Source organism: Catharus ustulatus, chromosome 10 (genome assembly GCF_009819885.2).
Source record: "Catharus ustulatus isolate bCatUst1 chromosome 10, bCatUst1.pri.v2, whole genome shotgun sequence".
NCBI lineage: Eukaryota > Metazoa > Chordata > Aves > Passeriformes > Turdidae > Catharus > Catharus ustulatus.
The window spans coordinates 10,251,235-10,267,156 of record NC_046230.1 but is presented as its reverse complement, the minus strand read 5'-3'; the positions used below and the strand labels follow the sequence as shown (position 1 = coordinate 10,267,156).

The 15,922-nt window shown below is 37.5% G+C and overlaps 1 protein-coding gene across 1 annotated transcript in view; it reads right to left on the bottom strand.

Annotated features, from left to right (window-relative positions):
* The window catches only part of COL4A3 (collagen type IV alpha 3 chain), a 57,606-nt gene that overhangs the window by 41,293 nt on the left and 391 nt on the right, over positions 1–15,922 (bottom strand). The window contains exons 2-5 of the mRNA XM_033068910.1: positions 5,262–5,318; positions 2,528–2,617; positions 587–631; positions 63–107 (exon numbers count right to left, since the gene is read on the bottom strand). Coding sequence (XP_032924801.1) covers positions 63–107; positions 587–631; positions 2,528–2,617; positions 5,262–5,318 — 237 coding nt within the window. The remainder of the gene's footprint in view (positions 1–62; positions 108–586; positions 632–2,527; positions 2,618–5,261; positions 5,319–15,922) is intronic.

The following is a 15,922-nucleotide window of genomic DNA, read 5'->3' as shown; positions in this document are numbered from 1 at the left end:
TAATTGTGCACTAAAGACTGAAGTAAGAGAGAAATGGTTAAATCAGTTTTATTTTTACTTACGGGAAGGCCTGGAGGACCTGAAAATCCAGGTATTCCTGGGAGTCCCTAATGATATTAAACCAGAGAAATAACATTATGAATATTAAAGAAAAGCTCATTAGGCAATTTTTCTTTGGTTAAAGTCATAATAAGGATGAATACAAGTATGATGCTATTAAAAGATTTTTACTTCCTTAACTCTTCTGACTGTGAACCAAGCATAATGTTACACATAGGTAACACACACTCATTTTGCTCAGAGAAAAAAAAAACCCAAACAACTCTTTGTGGTATTCTACTCTGACTTTTTCACTGCACACCCAAACATTAAATACATACAGCAAAAACCTTGGATGTAAGGTGTAACAAAAAGGGCAAAAGTTCTTAAAATAAATAATACTTTTACATAGACAGTGTCATAAATTTTAATCATACTTTGAAATCAGACATCATGTTTTGCTTTTATTTTCACAAATTATTGAACCAAGTTGGAAATTAGCATGACATTTAGGACATGTAAGTTTGTTTAAAATACAAACACTTACTCGTATACCTTTGGGTCCAACAAAGCCTGTAAGCCCTGGAGAGCCCTAGATCAGAAATAGAAAGCGATGTTTGTCAAAATGTTTTATTGAGAAAGAGCACATAAATGTCAACAGGACACATAATATTTTCAATATCAATATGTGCACACAAAACCAGCTATATAAATAAATAAATGACTGGCCTATTACAGTCAATAAAGGAAACAAGCATTTCATACAACTTGCATGAATTGTGGTGTCTTTCCTTCCCTTTCAATGTTTACAGGGGATGTATCATAGAATCACAGAATGGTTCAAGTTGGAAGGGACCTGAAAGATGATCTAGTTCAAACCCCCCTGACATGGGCAGGGACCCCTTCCACTAGAACAAGTTGCTCAAAGCCTCATCCAACTTGGCCTTGAACTTCCAGGGACAGGGAACCTGTTCAGTATCTCACCACCCTCCTACCCTCATAGTGAAAAAATACCCATATCTCACAGGGTCAAAACAAATAACCATGCATGCTGACAAAGCAGCCACTATGGATTTGGTCAAACACTGAGACCTGGAAGATCTTCCCTGTGAGGAAAAAGCTGGAATGTTCCCAGATATGGGTAATGTCCATGTAATGATCAGATAGATGTATGTACTCTCACCTGCACTGTTGAGTATGGGAAAGAAAGACCAGGAGCAAGCTGAAAGGGGGCTAAGCAGGATGGGAGAGCAAGGCTGAAAGAAGACAGCAAAGTGCCACAGTGACACTGTGCAGAACCTGCTGCCTGCTGGAATTCTTTCAAAATGCTTACAGCTTTAATGCTAGCAAGAAAATCCTACCATTCCCAGAAAGGAAATGGAAAATGTGTAGAAGAGCATTGCTTCTAAAATCCTGGGCCACATTCCATTTCAGATAATGTAGAGGCATTGGGTAGGAGAGGCTAACTGGCACACACTACAACACATGGCAATACAGACTAACAGAGCTCTTCTTTCTAGATAAACTAGCCTTACTTTTTGCCATTATTGTAGAATTATTATCACTTATTAAAATGGAAATGCTGTACTAAACACTTCAACGAGTTCAGATAAAAGCCTCATCAACATACATCAAATTTATATGAGTATCACTTCCAGAAAGTATTGTAAAAATAAGAGGACAGAATCACGCAACGATACCTAAACAAATGAAAATTATAAAATCCATTTGTTTAAAGGTATAGTCAACTGCTGTAGCCACATTAGTGCAGGTCCTAAACATAATCAGGCAGAACCTTCCTGATTTACACTGTGGCTGAGTTCATGCCATATTTACACAGCAAGAAGTTATTCACCAGAGCCAATTTATTGATAACAGCAAGATTACTGTTCCTCAAGACAGATATGCAGAAAACACTTTTAATGCACAATTTTCTTTTTTTCTACTCATGCAGGAGTTATTGAAAATTTATATTCAACCTCAGTTTAGGCATACAGGAAAGAAAGCTCAAGTCACTGAAGCCACTCCCTCCATACTTCAGGCAACCAAGTATTTCCTAAACAGACCAAGATTTATCTTAGAAAACAACATTCCCTTCAAATTTTCTTAAATCTGCTTTTCATATTTTTTGAGCAACAAATGTCAAGATGTTAATTGATACTAAGACAAAAACTGAGGGTATGCTGCAAAAATCTGTCCAGACCCATGTTCATTGTCTCTGGCAGTTCAGTGCAGCTGCTTTAGCACTGGCCAAAGGAAAACTGACAACAAAAGCCCATGGTCATGTCAGCCCTACCCTGATGCAGTCAAAATGACCCTTGCAGCTGGTGACCAAACAACATCCCTACCAAATGGGAAGCTCTGAGACAGGTTTTGGTTTGGTCTGGTTTTGTAAAACAGAATTGTCTACACAGCCATAGCTAACTCTGACCATCAAGCACAGTAATTTCTCTGTGTGCATCTCTCTCTGTCCCACATACATACCTACCTTTGGTCCCTGTGGCCCTGGAGGCCCTTCTGGACCAGGAAAACCTCTTTGACCAGGTGGACCTGGAACACCAGGAAAGCCTTTTTCACCCTGCAAACATTAAGATAATTAAACTCTTCAAATATCCATTAATTTCCTTTTGATAGCTTATTTCTATGGCATTCATTACTTTCAGTACCTCTTGGCTTCCTGCTGCTGTGGTAGATCCACTGCCTTTGCCCACACTGACCTGTTTTTCTGGTCCATCTCTGGGCTGCATCAGCCCCATGGCACCACATGCTCATAAGCTGAATTATTAGAGCACCAGACAGTAGTACTAGGATTTTGCAGAGTATAGAAGTTAACTGACAGCATAAAAAGTTTAAGAAGGCAGCTGACATCTATTCTTCATTAATACTTCTGTGTTATGTTTAGCAACACAAATTGAGAAACTTAATCTGCTGTACAGCAAGGTCAGTTCCAAATCATCAATATCTCTTCATGAAAGCCAAGGAAGAAAACAGTGGGAGTGAAATGCAACAAAACCATTCAGACAGAATAAAAACCCCTTGCTTTACTTGACAAGTATCTTAAATTTTTCTGAATCTCAGAGATTAAGACACCAAATTACTTTCTCATGTAGTTTTTTTTTAAGATCAAATTCAAATAAACTATGTAAAGGAAACAAAATGGAAGCTATGGAAACAGAATACAGGAGGCTAACCTAGAGTCAAAGGAACATTTTCAGTTTTTTAGTTAAATAGAGAAGGATGCAAGTCTTAACTTGGTTTAAATGAAGTGCTTCAAGCCTGGAAGCTCATGGAAAAGGTGTTTCAGCCCTTCAGACAGCAGCAATTTAGCATGCTCAGTTTTACATCAGTGCAGAGCTGCCAGTGTAATACCTTTTACATCACAGTATGATGTTGGGAGGGAGAGAATGGGATTATCAAATCTCTTAGAGCCAATTTTCATATTGCTTTATACAAAGTTATAAGAAAAAAGCATGTGAAATTTTGCTATGCAGAAGTTTGAGTGTCCTATTTGATGTACAAGACAGGAGCCAAGAGATGTCTCTGGGAAGCCAAAATATTTTGGCTTTTCCCTGCACCAATTCTCACTCCTCAAAATCCCACAAACTCACCAGATTTTAAATAGCTTCTGAATGAATAGTAATTATATATATTTGTATCTCTCAAGATAGAATGTAATGCCATAATATTTTAACATATATGAAAATAAGAATTGCATTATAAAGAGTCTGTGAGATCTATATAATAAATTGGCATAGCTTTTAATAAAAAATGGTTTATTTTATGTAGTAGCATCCCAAGGCAGGAGGATGAATGCTATCCCAGGATGAGCCGCTGGAGGGAGTTCGGTACCAGCTCACAGGAAAACCAAAGTCCTCGACCTGCCTGCCCATGGCAAGAGCCTGAATTCTGGATTCCTGTCTGAATCCAGAGCAGCACTGTGCTCCCTGGTAGCTTCGCTGCCCTCTCTAAAGAAAAGACAATTTTAGCCACACTGTCTTAGCAGATCAACAACATCAGAGGATTTTCAGGTTGGAGAGTTTTGAACACTGAATAAGTATCAAAATGTTGATTAATGTCATTATCCTGATTTTCTGCACGAAAAACTTCATCAGTCTAAACAATGATTTACCCACAAACTGCTCAGTAATTTTTCATGGAACTGATAAAGACAAGTTGTGGGTGTCCATTCTTACTAATATTGCTCTTTTAGTGGGCAGCTTATTTTTTCCTAGGTTTTCAACTGGTTTAAATTTCACTGCTTATGACAAAATTACATTAGAGAAACTAGTAACAAGAAAAATAAACAGGGAGGTTTTACTGAAAATATTACTATTCTCCTTTCCCACTTAATATCTATTTTAATAATGAACCTATTTATACTTCCAGATAAAATTTTCTCCAACTTCATAAAAGCAGATGGGACCAATCAGTGGTACTAATCATAATCCTAGATCTTTATAGATGTCTGGAATCTGTTGATAAGGTTTAGTACGGCAACTTCTGTGTTCATGGCTCACCTAAATTACATGACTTCTTCAATAATGCCCCTTTCATTTGTGAATCAATTGTTCTTCCAACTGCAAGCAGGAGTTTCAAAGAATTTTTGGCATTTGTGTAATTCAGGTTTGTCTAAAAGCCACTCAGAGCCTCTGCCAAGCTGCTATTGGCAACAGGCAGAGCTGTGGATTTGTTACTGCTGATGGATTTGCTGTTCCATCAGTGCTGGCAAGGTGTCTATGATTAGGACCCAGAAACTCATCCCCTGTTTGATCTACAGGAGGTTTATCTGTTTGATGCCAGTGTGTGCAGCTTTCCTTCAGGAACTGGCCAAGGGGGGAGGGCAGGGTCCAGAGATGGAAAGAGGGAAGCTCTGAACTTCTGATGGCATTGTGAAATTTGTAAAAGGAGAGAAGTTGCCAAGGTAATGGCATTTGTTAGGAGTCAGTGAGAGAGACCTGGTGCTTTGGACAGCCGTTCTGCTGGTGTCCAAACATCATACAGTGCTGTAAACATACTAATGCAGTTAAACAATTCAGTGGAAAAGTCTTAGTTAACAGTTCCCCAAAGTTAACAGAATTTTGTAAGGTAATAATTTTCTGTAGACTCTGTTGGCAAAATACCATCACACACTAAATTCACTCACTGTATCAACTGAGGTAATTTATCAACAATTTCCTAGTATATAAGCTAATATTAAAAAAGGAAAATGTATCTTTTCTTACCTTACTACCTTTTGTGCTATCACAATAGCAAGGACTTTTACCTTTGCATACACAGTTCTGAAAAACAAAAATACAAACTTTATAATACAATTTTTTTCTTATTGAGTTGTTTGGAGAGAGGCAAGTAAGATCTCGGTGGTTTTACTAAGCAATTATTTCACAGATAATACAACTTCAGAAAAAATGTTCATGAAGGAGCAATTCTCAACAGTGGCAAAGAGCTCATTACTCCTCTGTATTGTCTTTCAAGACAAATTAGAGCACCAATGAGATCTTGCAGACAGAATTAACACCTACAGTTTCTCATATTACAGTAATCACAGTATGTCAAATTTGTAACTTTTATGTTTCTTTTATGATGGAGGAAAGATGTTGTGAGTAGTTACTGTTCTCTATGGACTTGACAACAATTCCTGAGAGTTGCTGCTTGTCTTTAGGTGGCTGAACTTAGGTGAGACAATGTCATCTATCAATTTAAAAACAGTTGCAGGGAGCATTCCTCCAGTGAACAGATACTTACACATTTATTTCCAAAATAAAGAAGAAATTAAAATCAGTTGGTCATGAAAGGCAAATTCTCAAAAAATTATTGTGTCTGCCTCTGATTTAGGGATAGATCAATAGGTGGCTACTTGATATTTCAAGCTAGATTTCGAAAGAGTTGCAAACATTAAATAGTTAATTCTTCGTCATATTTGAAGAAGACTCTCTCACCCTGATCTGACAGCTAGAATTCAAGTGGTACTGCATCAGAAATTTGGAAAACAAAGGTATCATGTAAAACAGAAACTCTCTAACTATGCTACCTTTACTATTATATTAATCAATATGATTAAATCACCATAGACACAAGAATAATCCTAATTTCTCCTTGATGAGGTGAATCAGTCTGGTACTGGATAATCTAAATTCATCAAGTCAGTTATATGGTAGATATTTTAAGCCTTTAAATACCAAATCAAGAGGATAAAGTAACGTATATCTCCAAATAAATTCAGATAGTTTATAAGACAACTGATTTTCTTGTTCCTTATTCAATGACAGTACCTTGCATCCCAAAGCATTCTCTTCAAAACTGATTATTGGTAGAGGCCTGCTAAGCAATATTAAAAGGGTAAGTTGCTCAAGGCAAGATGTATACACAGATCTGTACCATTGTAATTCTATAGACCCTCATGGGGTTGTACCTTATTTCTGCCTGTGAAAGCAAACTAGAAGCAGATTCTTTCCAGTACCTGTATGCAAAGCACAGCTTTCAGGACATGTGGAGAAATAAAAAAAATGAAATAACTCTCCTGTAACAGATATAATCTGCAGAAGATTTGATGTGTACAGATTCAGAACAACCCCTTTTCTTTTATCTTATAATTAAAGACAATCCAATGTGAAGAAAAATGCATGAACATGAAGAAAATTATGACACTATACAACTAATCTAAGTTAATAAACTATTGAAAGAAAGAGAGCCTTTGCTCTTCAAGAAGTCAGAATGCTTAGAATGTGTTTAATTTGCCATTAGTAAGCTTTCAGATCTATTTAGGTCTTTTTGTGTACACATATCACTTTAAACTAAACTGAAAAGACCAAAGATGATTTAACATTACACAGTCAGTTAGCTGGATAATATTAAAGGTTTTGGCATATGATTTTTTTTACATAACATTAGATTACGCCTTCTGTACAGGGCTTTGAACCAAAAAATCATTGCTCACTTACACTGCTGGATGCTTTCACATCCTTGCAAGACGCCTGCAGATCCTTTATCAAAGGATCATAAAAAAGCCAATATGATGTTGCCAGGTTATAAGATAAGGAAACTGAGTTTTAATTATTAACAGTTTATTCAAAATTCTCACAATAACATCTACATAAGTAAATGTATTAACTAAAGCCACAGGTTTACTGCATGTTTTTTGGTTTTCTGATTTTCATAATAATAATTTACATTTCTTTCAAATATTTAGATGAAAAATATTTTTGGTCTAAAATCTAGGTCAAAGTATACAGCCAGATCATTATATGAATACCAAATCAAATCAATTTACCAACAAACCAAAATTAAAACCCCAGAGCACTTGGAATAATTTACAGAGGAGTCCTTCTCCAAAGTGTTTTCAGTGACAGTTTCAGTGTTATATTAAATAGATACACAATTCCAGTAGTACACCTTGAGGCACATTTATTGCAGAGGTTAATGTCTTGTTCAGTGGGTGCAGCCTTATCTATAACCCTGAATTGCCCTTCCTACACTCCACCAGGATTGTATTCTGCGGGGCTCTGACCTCTTCCTCCTCCTGATTCAGAGAGTAACTTAACCAACTGCTTAGAAGGTATTCCAGTCTTCTCCTTCACATAATTCCTCAAAGAAATGACACAGAAAGAAGAAATAACATACTACAGACCATGGTGCCACCCACACAAAGGTTAATGTAGATTGAGCATGGCACTGTTACTTAGTCACTGCAGTGGTGGCAACAATTTGGAGAGAATCTTACACAGTTCTGAGCACTTTGTCAGTAGCACTGGTTACATGAAGAATGTCACAGAATGTATTTAGGGATGTTATCAATTCTGAATATACCAAAGGATGTGACAGTCTTAATGTAAGGAGAGCAAGCAATGCCAGCATTCCTATTCTCTGAGTGCTGTCACTCACATTGGTAAGGCAATGCGGTCCTACTGGGAATAGTTTAAAGGCAGGAAGGTAGAACACAAAAAAAAAAAACCAGAGCCGAAGTGAGGATGATACAGTATTTCTCCAATTATTTTTTTTTTACATTATATATACAATGACAGAACTGTTAGAGTTTCCTTGTTTTTCCAGATCCAGAGAAGATCAGAGTAGCTCAGCTATAATTTCAAAATACAAATTTGCATTAAAAATCGTGCCCCCAGAACAGAGAGCAAAATGTGTTGCTGCAGGGAACAAAACCCATAATCTTTAAGTATATTTCAGACCAAGACCACACAGGATGAGTAATAAAGACATTTAGATGAAAGCTGAGATGAAATTAAATGTGTTGTGTAGGAATATAGTAAAGTGGCTGAATTGGGTCTTAAGTTGGCACTTATGGCCTGACTGGTCTTTAATTTCATGGATGAACTCCACTAATGCCCAAAGTAAATCCTGGTTAACATAAATGAAAGATGACTGTACAACATGAGGTATTTTCAAATGAATTAAAAGCAGTGCAAGTGATATCCATTAATTACAGTGGACAGCAAAAATAGCCCACGTGTCTTCTCTCAAGTGGGTGATGAATCTGTCACTTTCCTTCACTGGTTGTTCTAACAGCTGATCAGACTTATTTTTAAAAATGCGTAACTAATTTTTCATTTAAACTTGATACTTATTAGCATCTCACCTATCCTGCCATTAGGTCTTTATCTCCTAATTTACAGAATCACTGAATTACAACTCTATCACTATGTGGAACAAGACTTACTCGACAATATCTATTTTTCTGTGATGCCACTTCTTTATTATTTTCCATCTTTCTGCTTATTAATAATATCCTGAGCAGCCTAAAAATATACATGTCATCATAGTGGTCCTTTTTAAATGGAAGTAATTTATCAGCTAATTTCAAGTTTTCTGTAATTTCTCTTAAGTGCCAATACTTATTAAAAATTAAGTATCAGTGAGACAGCTCCTTTAAGTCTTGATTCTGAATTTTCAAGGGCTGCTGACACATGGAGATTTTTGAATTCTTCCTGAGCTGTCTCAGTGCAGAGCAATCACTTTACACACCCCAGCTGCATCTATAAATCACAACTGAGCACATAGAATAACCCTGCTCCAACAGTTGATGCTAATATGGTGCTTAAAACTTCAAAAGGCACATTTCATTCATTCTCTATTACATGTTTTCTGTTGCATCTAATAAAGGTGGGAGTAATACATTGTGATTACAGGAAGTGGAAAGTTTTGCTCTACCATTTATCCACCCTGCAGATTTGTGTTGGGGTAGGTATGCTGCACATATGTTAAATGTTGCACTTTCTGAAGAACATTATGGTGGTAGCTAAAGTTTCTAGCTTGGATACAGTTACAATTTTGAAAATTTATCCTAACCTGCACAAGTGGATCTGAGAGCAGAGCTTCACAGAAAAAGGTTCCCACTGTGAGAAAAGCCATATAAAGAAAAACTTTTTCTTCTGATGCACCTGTATTAAGACAGTTATCTAGATTAGCACAGTCAGGAATTCTAGCTAGACAAGGTTAGTGGATACGTGACCCTGGCAGCATATTCCTCATGTTGCACAACTGCAAATCACCACGGAGCGTGCAAGGTCCTGGAGAATGAGGTCCCCTCACTCCAAAACATTGCTATCAAAACAAAATACCAGTCTCACAATTAGAATCTGTATACTAGAAGTTTTTCATGCATTCTAAGCATCAAACATGAATTCATTAAAATTATCAAAGACCACGAAGAACTTTGTGTTTTTTTAGTGATTGCTGGACCAGTACAACAAAACCAAATTATTAAGCCTTCAATAAGTATAGACAACATAGAGCAGAAATAGGAGATGATGAGATGAAGGAAAATATGTCAGTTCCCAAACCCTGAAACATTGTGTAGTCACTTGTGAACTGGAAGGCAGCCAGACATTCCTCCTACCTTAGAAGACTCCTGTTAACAACCATCTGCATTGCTATCACAATTCATACATTTTGCTTACCAGTTGAATACCTAGCACAGGATGAAAATTATTTCATTTAGACTTTCCATTATAAAGAAATACACCTGTAGCTTAACTAATAAACACCCTGGTCAATAGCACCCAATGCACAGATCCTGGGTCTAAAGCAGGAGACAACTGTTGTGCTGCAGGCTGTGCAGTTGTTGAATGAGCTCCATCAAACACCTATAATGAGAACCTTGCTCAGGGGATAACTATTGAATCAAAATGCCCTGTTGGTGACACAGGCCTTGTGTTATTGGTTATGTGCTGCTTTCAGTGTGAGGTGCAGGAGAGAAGTCCTAAACATTTGTGGTCATAGGAAAACATAACACTTCACAGAAGCAGGGCTTTGTGTTTAACTTACAGATACACAATTCATGGTCAAATGATGTTAACACACATTTTATCTGAACTTGGTAAGAATTTCCTTACTTTAAATCCTTAATTTTAAACTGGTATGTATTCTTTTGGAAGGGATTTGCTCATTCATTTAATATAAAGATATATTTATAATGGTATTTCAAACCAACTAAGCTAAATGACATGCAGAGAGAAATAGAAGAAGTTTCTGTATGTGAACATTTAAACAACTTTATATTATGCCAAGGGGAACGTGTGTATGAATCCCATTTTTCACTTCAGAGATTGAAACCACTCTGAAAAAATTCTGTTACTTTTTACAGCAAAAGCCTGTTGGTTAAGAACTTTGTATAACAAATAGTTTTGTCTGTCAGACAGATCTCTCATAATTATTCATGCTCAGAACAATAAAAAAGCAGCAACATAAACCTTAGGTTAAACAGTGTAAGCCAGATGAAAACAAAATTTTCAGAGAACTTCCGGTATCTCTTGCTTCTTTTGTTGTTGATATACTTACTGTACAGCCTATCTTTTTGGTTTTTTCTGTGGATGAACCTGTTTGGACAGGTTCCAAGAAACCACTGTTCATACAGAAGTTCCAAGAAACCACTGCAACATAAAAGGAAAACACACCACTGTGTAATTGGGAGTGTGTTCCACATCCAACTCCCATGGTGCCAACCACACTCTACTTCAGGCAGATACAGCACAATTAATTCTACTGGGCTTCTCCCTTCTCTCCAACTCACTATCAGTGGGAAGTGTGAGAATAGTAGGGCTTAGAAATCTTCACTTTGTCCATGTCTTCATCATGCCTTAGGATAAAACAGATAAAATGTTTTGATGTAGAAAACAATAAGCACACTGAGTTTTCATGAACTCAAACGATTTGTGAGCTCTGGAGTGATGGCCACTAAGGCCTATTTTGTAGACATTGCCTAAAATTATTAAGTATCTATATAAGTAGAGCTGGTATATTGTGTGCAGTTTTGAAAAACTTTATGTTGAGGCTCTCAAATCTCCTATTTTGGGGAGGATTGTGTGTGTAAATTACTTTTGGTCTATAAAGAGAAGATACAGAATTTCACTCTGTTTAGATAAAGAGAATGATGCTTTTCCTTCTTCTTCTAAACCACCCACAGAATATTTAGACACTTACATTTATAATGACCAATACCTTACTCTATAAATTATCTCATTAGGGTGGAAGTCACTGTGATAAGGACTATCAAAAATGGAACCAAACTGTTCTTGATATATCCAGATGTGCAAAATTTCCAAAGACAGAGCCATGAACTCCGTCTCCAGGGCTGGTTTCTTCTCCTGACCTTGAAGAGAACATGAGGACAACAGAAATAAATATTTTTCTTTTCTCCAAGGAAAAAAGATTAAGCAATTCAGGGCACACAATTTTGTTTTGTGTAGCAAACTCTTAAGGGTGTTTAATCAGCTTATTCATCCGTGCTCTTCCTCCCTAACAATCACCTCAAAAGAGCAATCTAATGACAAAGAATACACACCATTTAACTAGTGAATTTTTGCTTACCTATCACAGTATGGTTAGCATTAATTCACACATTTTATATTTCTTCCCAGCTGTTGAGTGTGGGAATGGTATTCACTAACATTTTTGTCTCCTCAGGCCCGTATATTTGTATATTCATAAAATTCCTTGTGTGCATCTTCTGTTAAGTGGTGCAAATAGCAATGAAAGCAACAGTAGCTTGTTCAGAGAAGGCTTATTGCACATGCTTTGGTTTTTCCTTCTTTGAAAGGCTCTGTGATTTCACAGATTAAAAAAAAACATTAAAGGTCACTTCTTCCTGCAGCTTCATCCAAAATAATCTGTGGAAAAATGTGGTACAAAGCCCTAGCTAAAAGTTCTTCACTAAACCCAGGCAAAATGGAAATCCTGTAAACCTGTGAGACTTGTACCCTATCACAAAATTGCTAAGACAAATAATGAAAGTGGAACTAAAAATATATTAGATGTGACAAAATTGAACTTTTTCAGTGTGACTGTGAGAGACTGGGGCTGCAAACAGTTAAGGAAAAACTCTTTTTGTATTTCACCTTCCTCCTAGGCTCCTGTAATCCATGCCAATATGCTTCTAGTATTACTTTGTTAGGCAGTAAGGTGAGAATGTGACAGTAAAACAGATGACCGGACATTCCATACTAGTTGCACTTAATAGCAAAGTATTTTGTTTCAAAGATCTGTTATATCAAATCAGCTCTAGGTATTGCAGAAGACACTGCTAGCACAGATCATGAGTAAAATGGTTCTATCTCTATGAAATGCAAAGCAGTGAAGAAAGAACCAGTGTTTGCCTGCCTACTCTAACCATTTTAATGGTATTATTCAGCCAGCAAAATAACTTGAACTATAGACTTTTGCTTAAATGTGTATTTGTCTTGTAGGTTTTCTAGAAGAGGCATCAAGTGTCAACAGTTCAATTTTTACAGCACACATAGGTACACTTCACATTTCTTGGGCATCAGGGCAATGTGATGCAAAGCAGCAGAATTCCATCAATTTGGATGCACAAACATCAGGGTACCTCTGCCAGTTTATGCTGCCTCTCTTGGCCCAGTAGGAAAAGCCTTGCTCTGCAGTGCTGTGACACTGACCTGCTTCTCTATGGAGGTGATGGCTGAATTACAATAAACGTGGAGGCAATCAGGAGCAGAACAGTCTAGCAGAAGTTGGACCCAATTCTCAGAGCAACACCATCCTTGATTTCAGAGCTGGGATCACATTAACCAAATCAAAGTGAGCACTTCACAAAGGACTTGTTTTTCTAACATGCTCTGTGAACTCTCTTGTATATTCAGGTGCACATCTTCCCTTCTCAGCTGCTTGTGCAACAAAGAACTTGGGTGCTTCCAAAAGCTGTCAGACAAGGAACATTCTCACCATGACACTTGGTGCCTCCAACACTTTGATTCCTTGTCAAACTAAGCCTGCATCCCATTCTTGCCAGCCTTGGAGATAGCCATGGGCTGAGCTGGAACATTATTTTACCCTTCCAAAGCCATGTATTAAGATCTATTTGTGACAGTAATATAGGTTGCATATAAATAGGAAAAAAAATTGCTATTAGGAAGCAAAGAATATTAATTTTAAGTACTTGCATACAAATTCTAACATTTGTAAGAAATGAAATTAGTTGTGAAATAGGAACACTTTCATCTAGTCACAGACAGCAGGAGTGAGGAAGGGGATACAAAACAGATCTTCCCAAGTCTTACAGTCACCAAGGTTGTTACATCCCCTCCTTTGCCACCAGCACATGATGAAAAACATGAAATGTTGTGATGGAGGCAAAAATGTAACAAGGTGCACCTAATTTTATCCTGTGAGCTAACAAACATTGCAAATTAAAAAGTGGTAGTAAGATGAGGTGCAACTAACTTGCAAGCAAGTAATCTTGCTCAAGTAGAAGTTCTCTTTATTTTGTTCTGAACAAATACTAATATGATCCATCATAAAAGCTATCAGTGCCACAATATCAATCAAGTACTAAAGAAATTGACCAAGGTATTTTTTCTATTAGGAAAAATGGAAACAACATGTAATTTGAAGCAACAAAGTTCAGGGAACATTTTTAGATTAGTGTTTAAGATAAAAGAGAAGATCTTGACACTTAAGGGAATTAATTGAATTGTACATTTGCATCAAGACACTATCAGTTCCAGGTGCTGTTAGGCAAAACTAAGCAATGAAAAAGCAAATCCATTTTTTTTCTGGAAAAAAAAATATTAATAGGAAGAATCATGTATCTTGTGAAAATATATTGATGATGATGATTCAAAAATATTTAAATGAACAGCAGAAAAATCTGAAGAATTGTAACACCAGTATTTCAAGTCAAGGAAGAAGAAAGAAGTTCATCAAAGAAGCTGAAAAGCCTTTGACATGGGAAGATGCTTCTTCTGCTGAGTTTTCAGAAGATGTGATTAGAGCATGCCAGTGGCCAAGAATGCAGACAATAATACTCCCTAGCAGGGGCCAGAAAGTCCAGCCTCCTAAGGGCAGAGAAGTCTGGACTCTGTGAAGAGCTGCAAGCACTAAAATTTTTCTGTATAAACAGCAGCTGGCACAAATGAGTAATTTACTTTCCTGTCTTCAGGAATAAACTACACCTGAAATTTTCTATGTTGAAACATTTTTAATTGATGCAAAAAGCAAAAGAATTTCTTGCTGGTCAAACATCAATTTATTTTGACATGAAAGTGTAGCATGATTTTAGAACATTTCCTACACCTATTTCTTTGCAATGAACAGTTTACCCAAGATGCAATGATTTATTCATCAATTACTTCATGTCAATTACAGTAGCCACTAATATTTAATTAGGAGTTTAGATAGAGCTGCCAGAACAGAGGCTTAGAAAAAGTGTGTGTGCGTTGTGGGAGAGGGGGAGGCATTCCTGGAACACAGCCTGTGCTTGCTAAAAGCCATTCAGAAGCCCACATGATGATATCCACCTCTTCAGAGCAACAGGGGCAATGGATGGCAGGTATCAGCAGAGGAAGAGGAGAATGGAACAAAAACCAGCAAACTGGGCAGAAGAGAGAGACAGGTCTTGAGTTATTAATCTTCCACATCCAGATCTAGAGGGAGCCTGAAACAACTCTGCAGAAAACATGCACTCTGTAAATAGATCTGGTACCTCTGTTCTACATTAAAACTAAGAGGTATTTTAATTCGATTACAAATAAAACAATTAGATCTTTGTTAAATGATTAAAGTAGACTGCCAGTCGAGATAGAGCGCCACGAAAAAACCCAACATATTGGGTGAGGCACTTATGCTGTTTCCAAACACTACCCAGAATGGGTGAGTGAAAGAGCTGCATGAGTTCAGAAAAAAACCATTACTACTAATTAGACTGCTTATTATTATAGCAAAATGTGGCTCTGCTTTAGCAACAGCAAAGTACAAGATCAGATTTCTTCCTTATAAAGGTGAACTTCAAAATCTTCTGAGAGGCAGTAAAGACTTTCATGTACGGTGTTAGAGCTTTACTCATACACACTCGTACAAGGGAAAAATAACACTGTTGACTCTTACGGGAGAAGTAACTTGAAATTTACTAAAACTGCCAGGTTTTTGTGTTGTAGGTTTGCCGGAAACTTTCAAACCGTCAATTTCGTGTGTTTGATTTTTACCAGAATTTTACGGACACCGGCAGTTTTCTGTTTGGTAACTGCCAGAAATGTTGAGAGCTACACCGACCCGCGTACCCTCACAGCTGACTGCTATTCTACCGGCTGGGAATGTACAGTCCAAATGTTATAACCAGACACTGGAGAAAGGCACAGAAAAGACTACAATATGATCTAGGAGAATTTACTGACTAAACGGTGATGGACACTCACCATTAAGCCTGAAAGACAATCTGCACGATGATTTTGCCATGAAGGTGGCACAGGTGCTCCAGACGGTACGGAGGTGTTTGCCTCGGGGACCATCCCCTGGCACACCGCTCCGTCCTGGCCGTGCGCTTCCCGGGCTGCCGGCGGGACGGAGCCCCCATCGCACCCCGTGCCGTCCCCTCAGCTGGAAGGGCGGGAGGCTCCAGAGGCCAGCGGGGACGCGGTGCCCC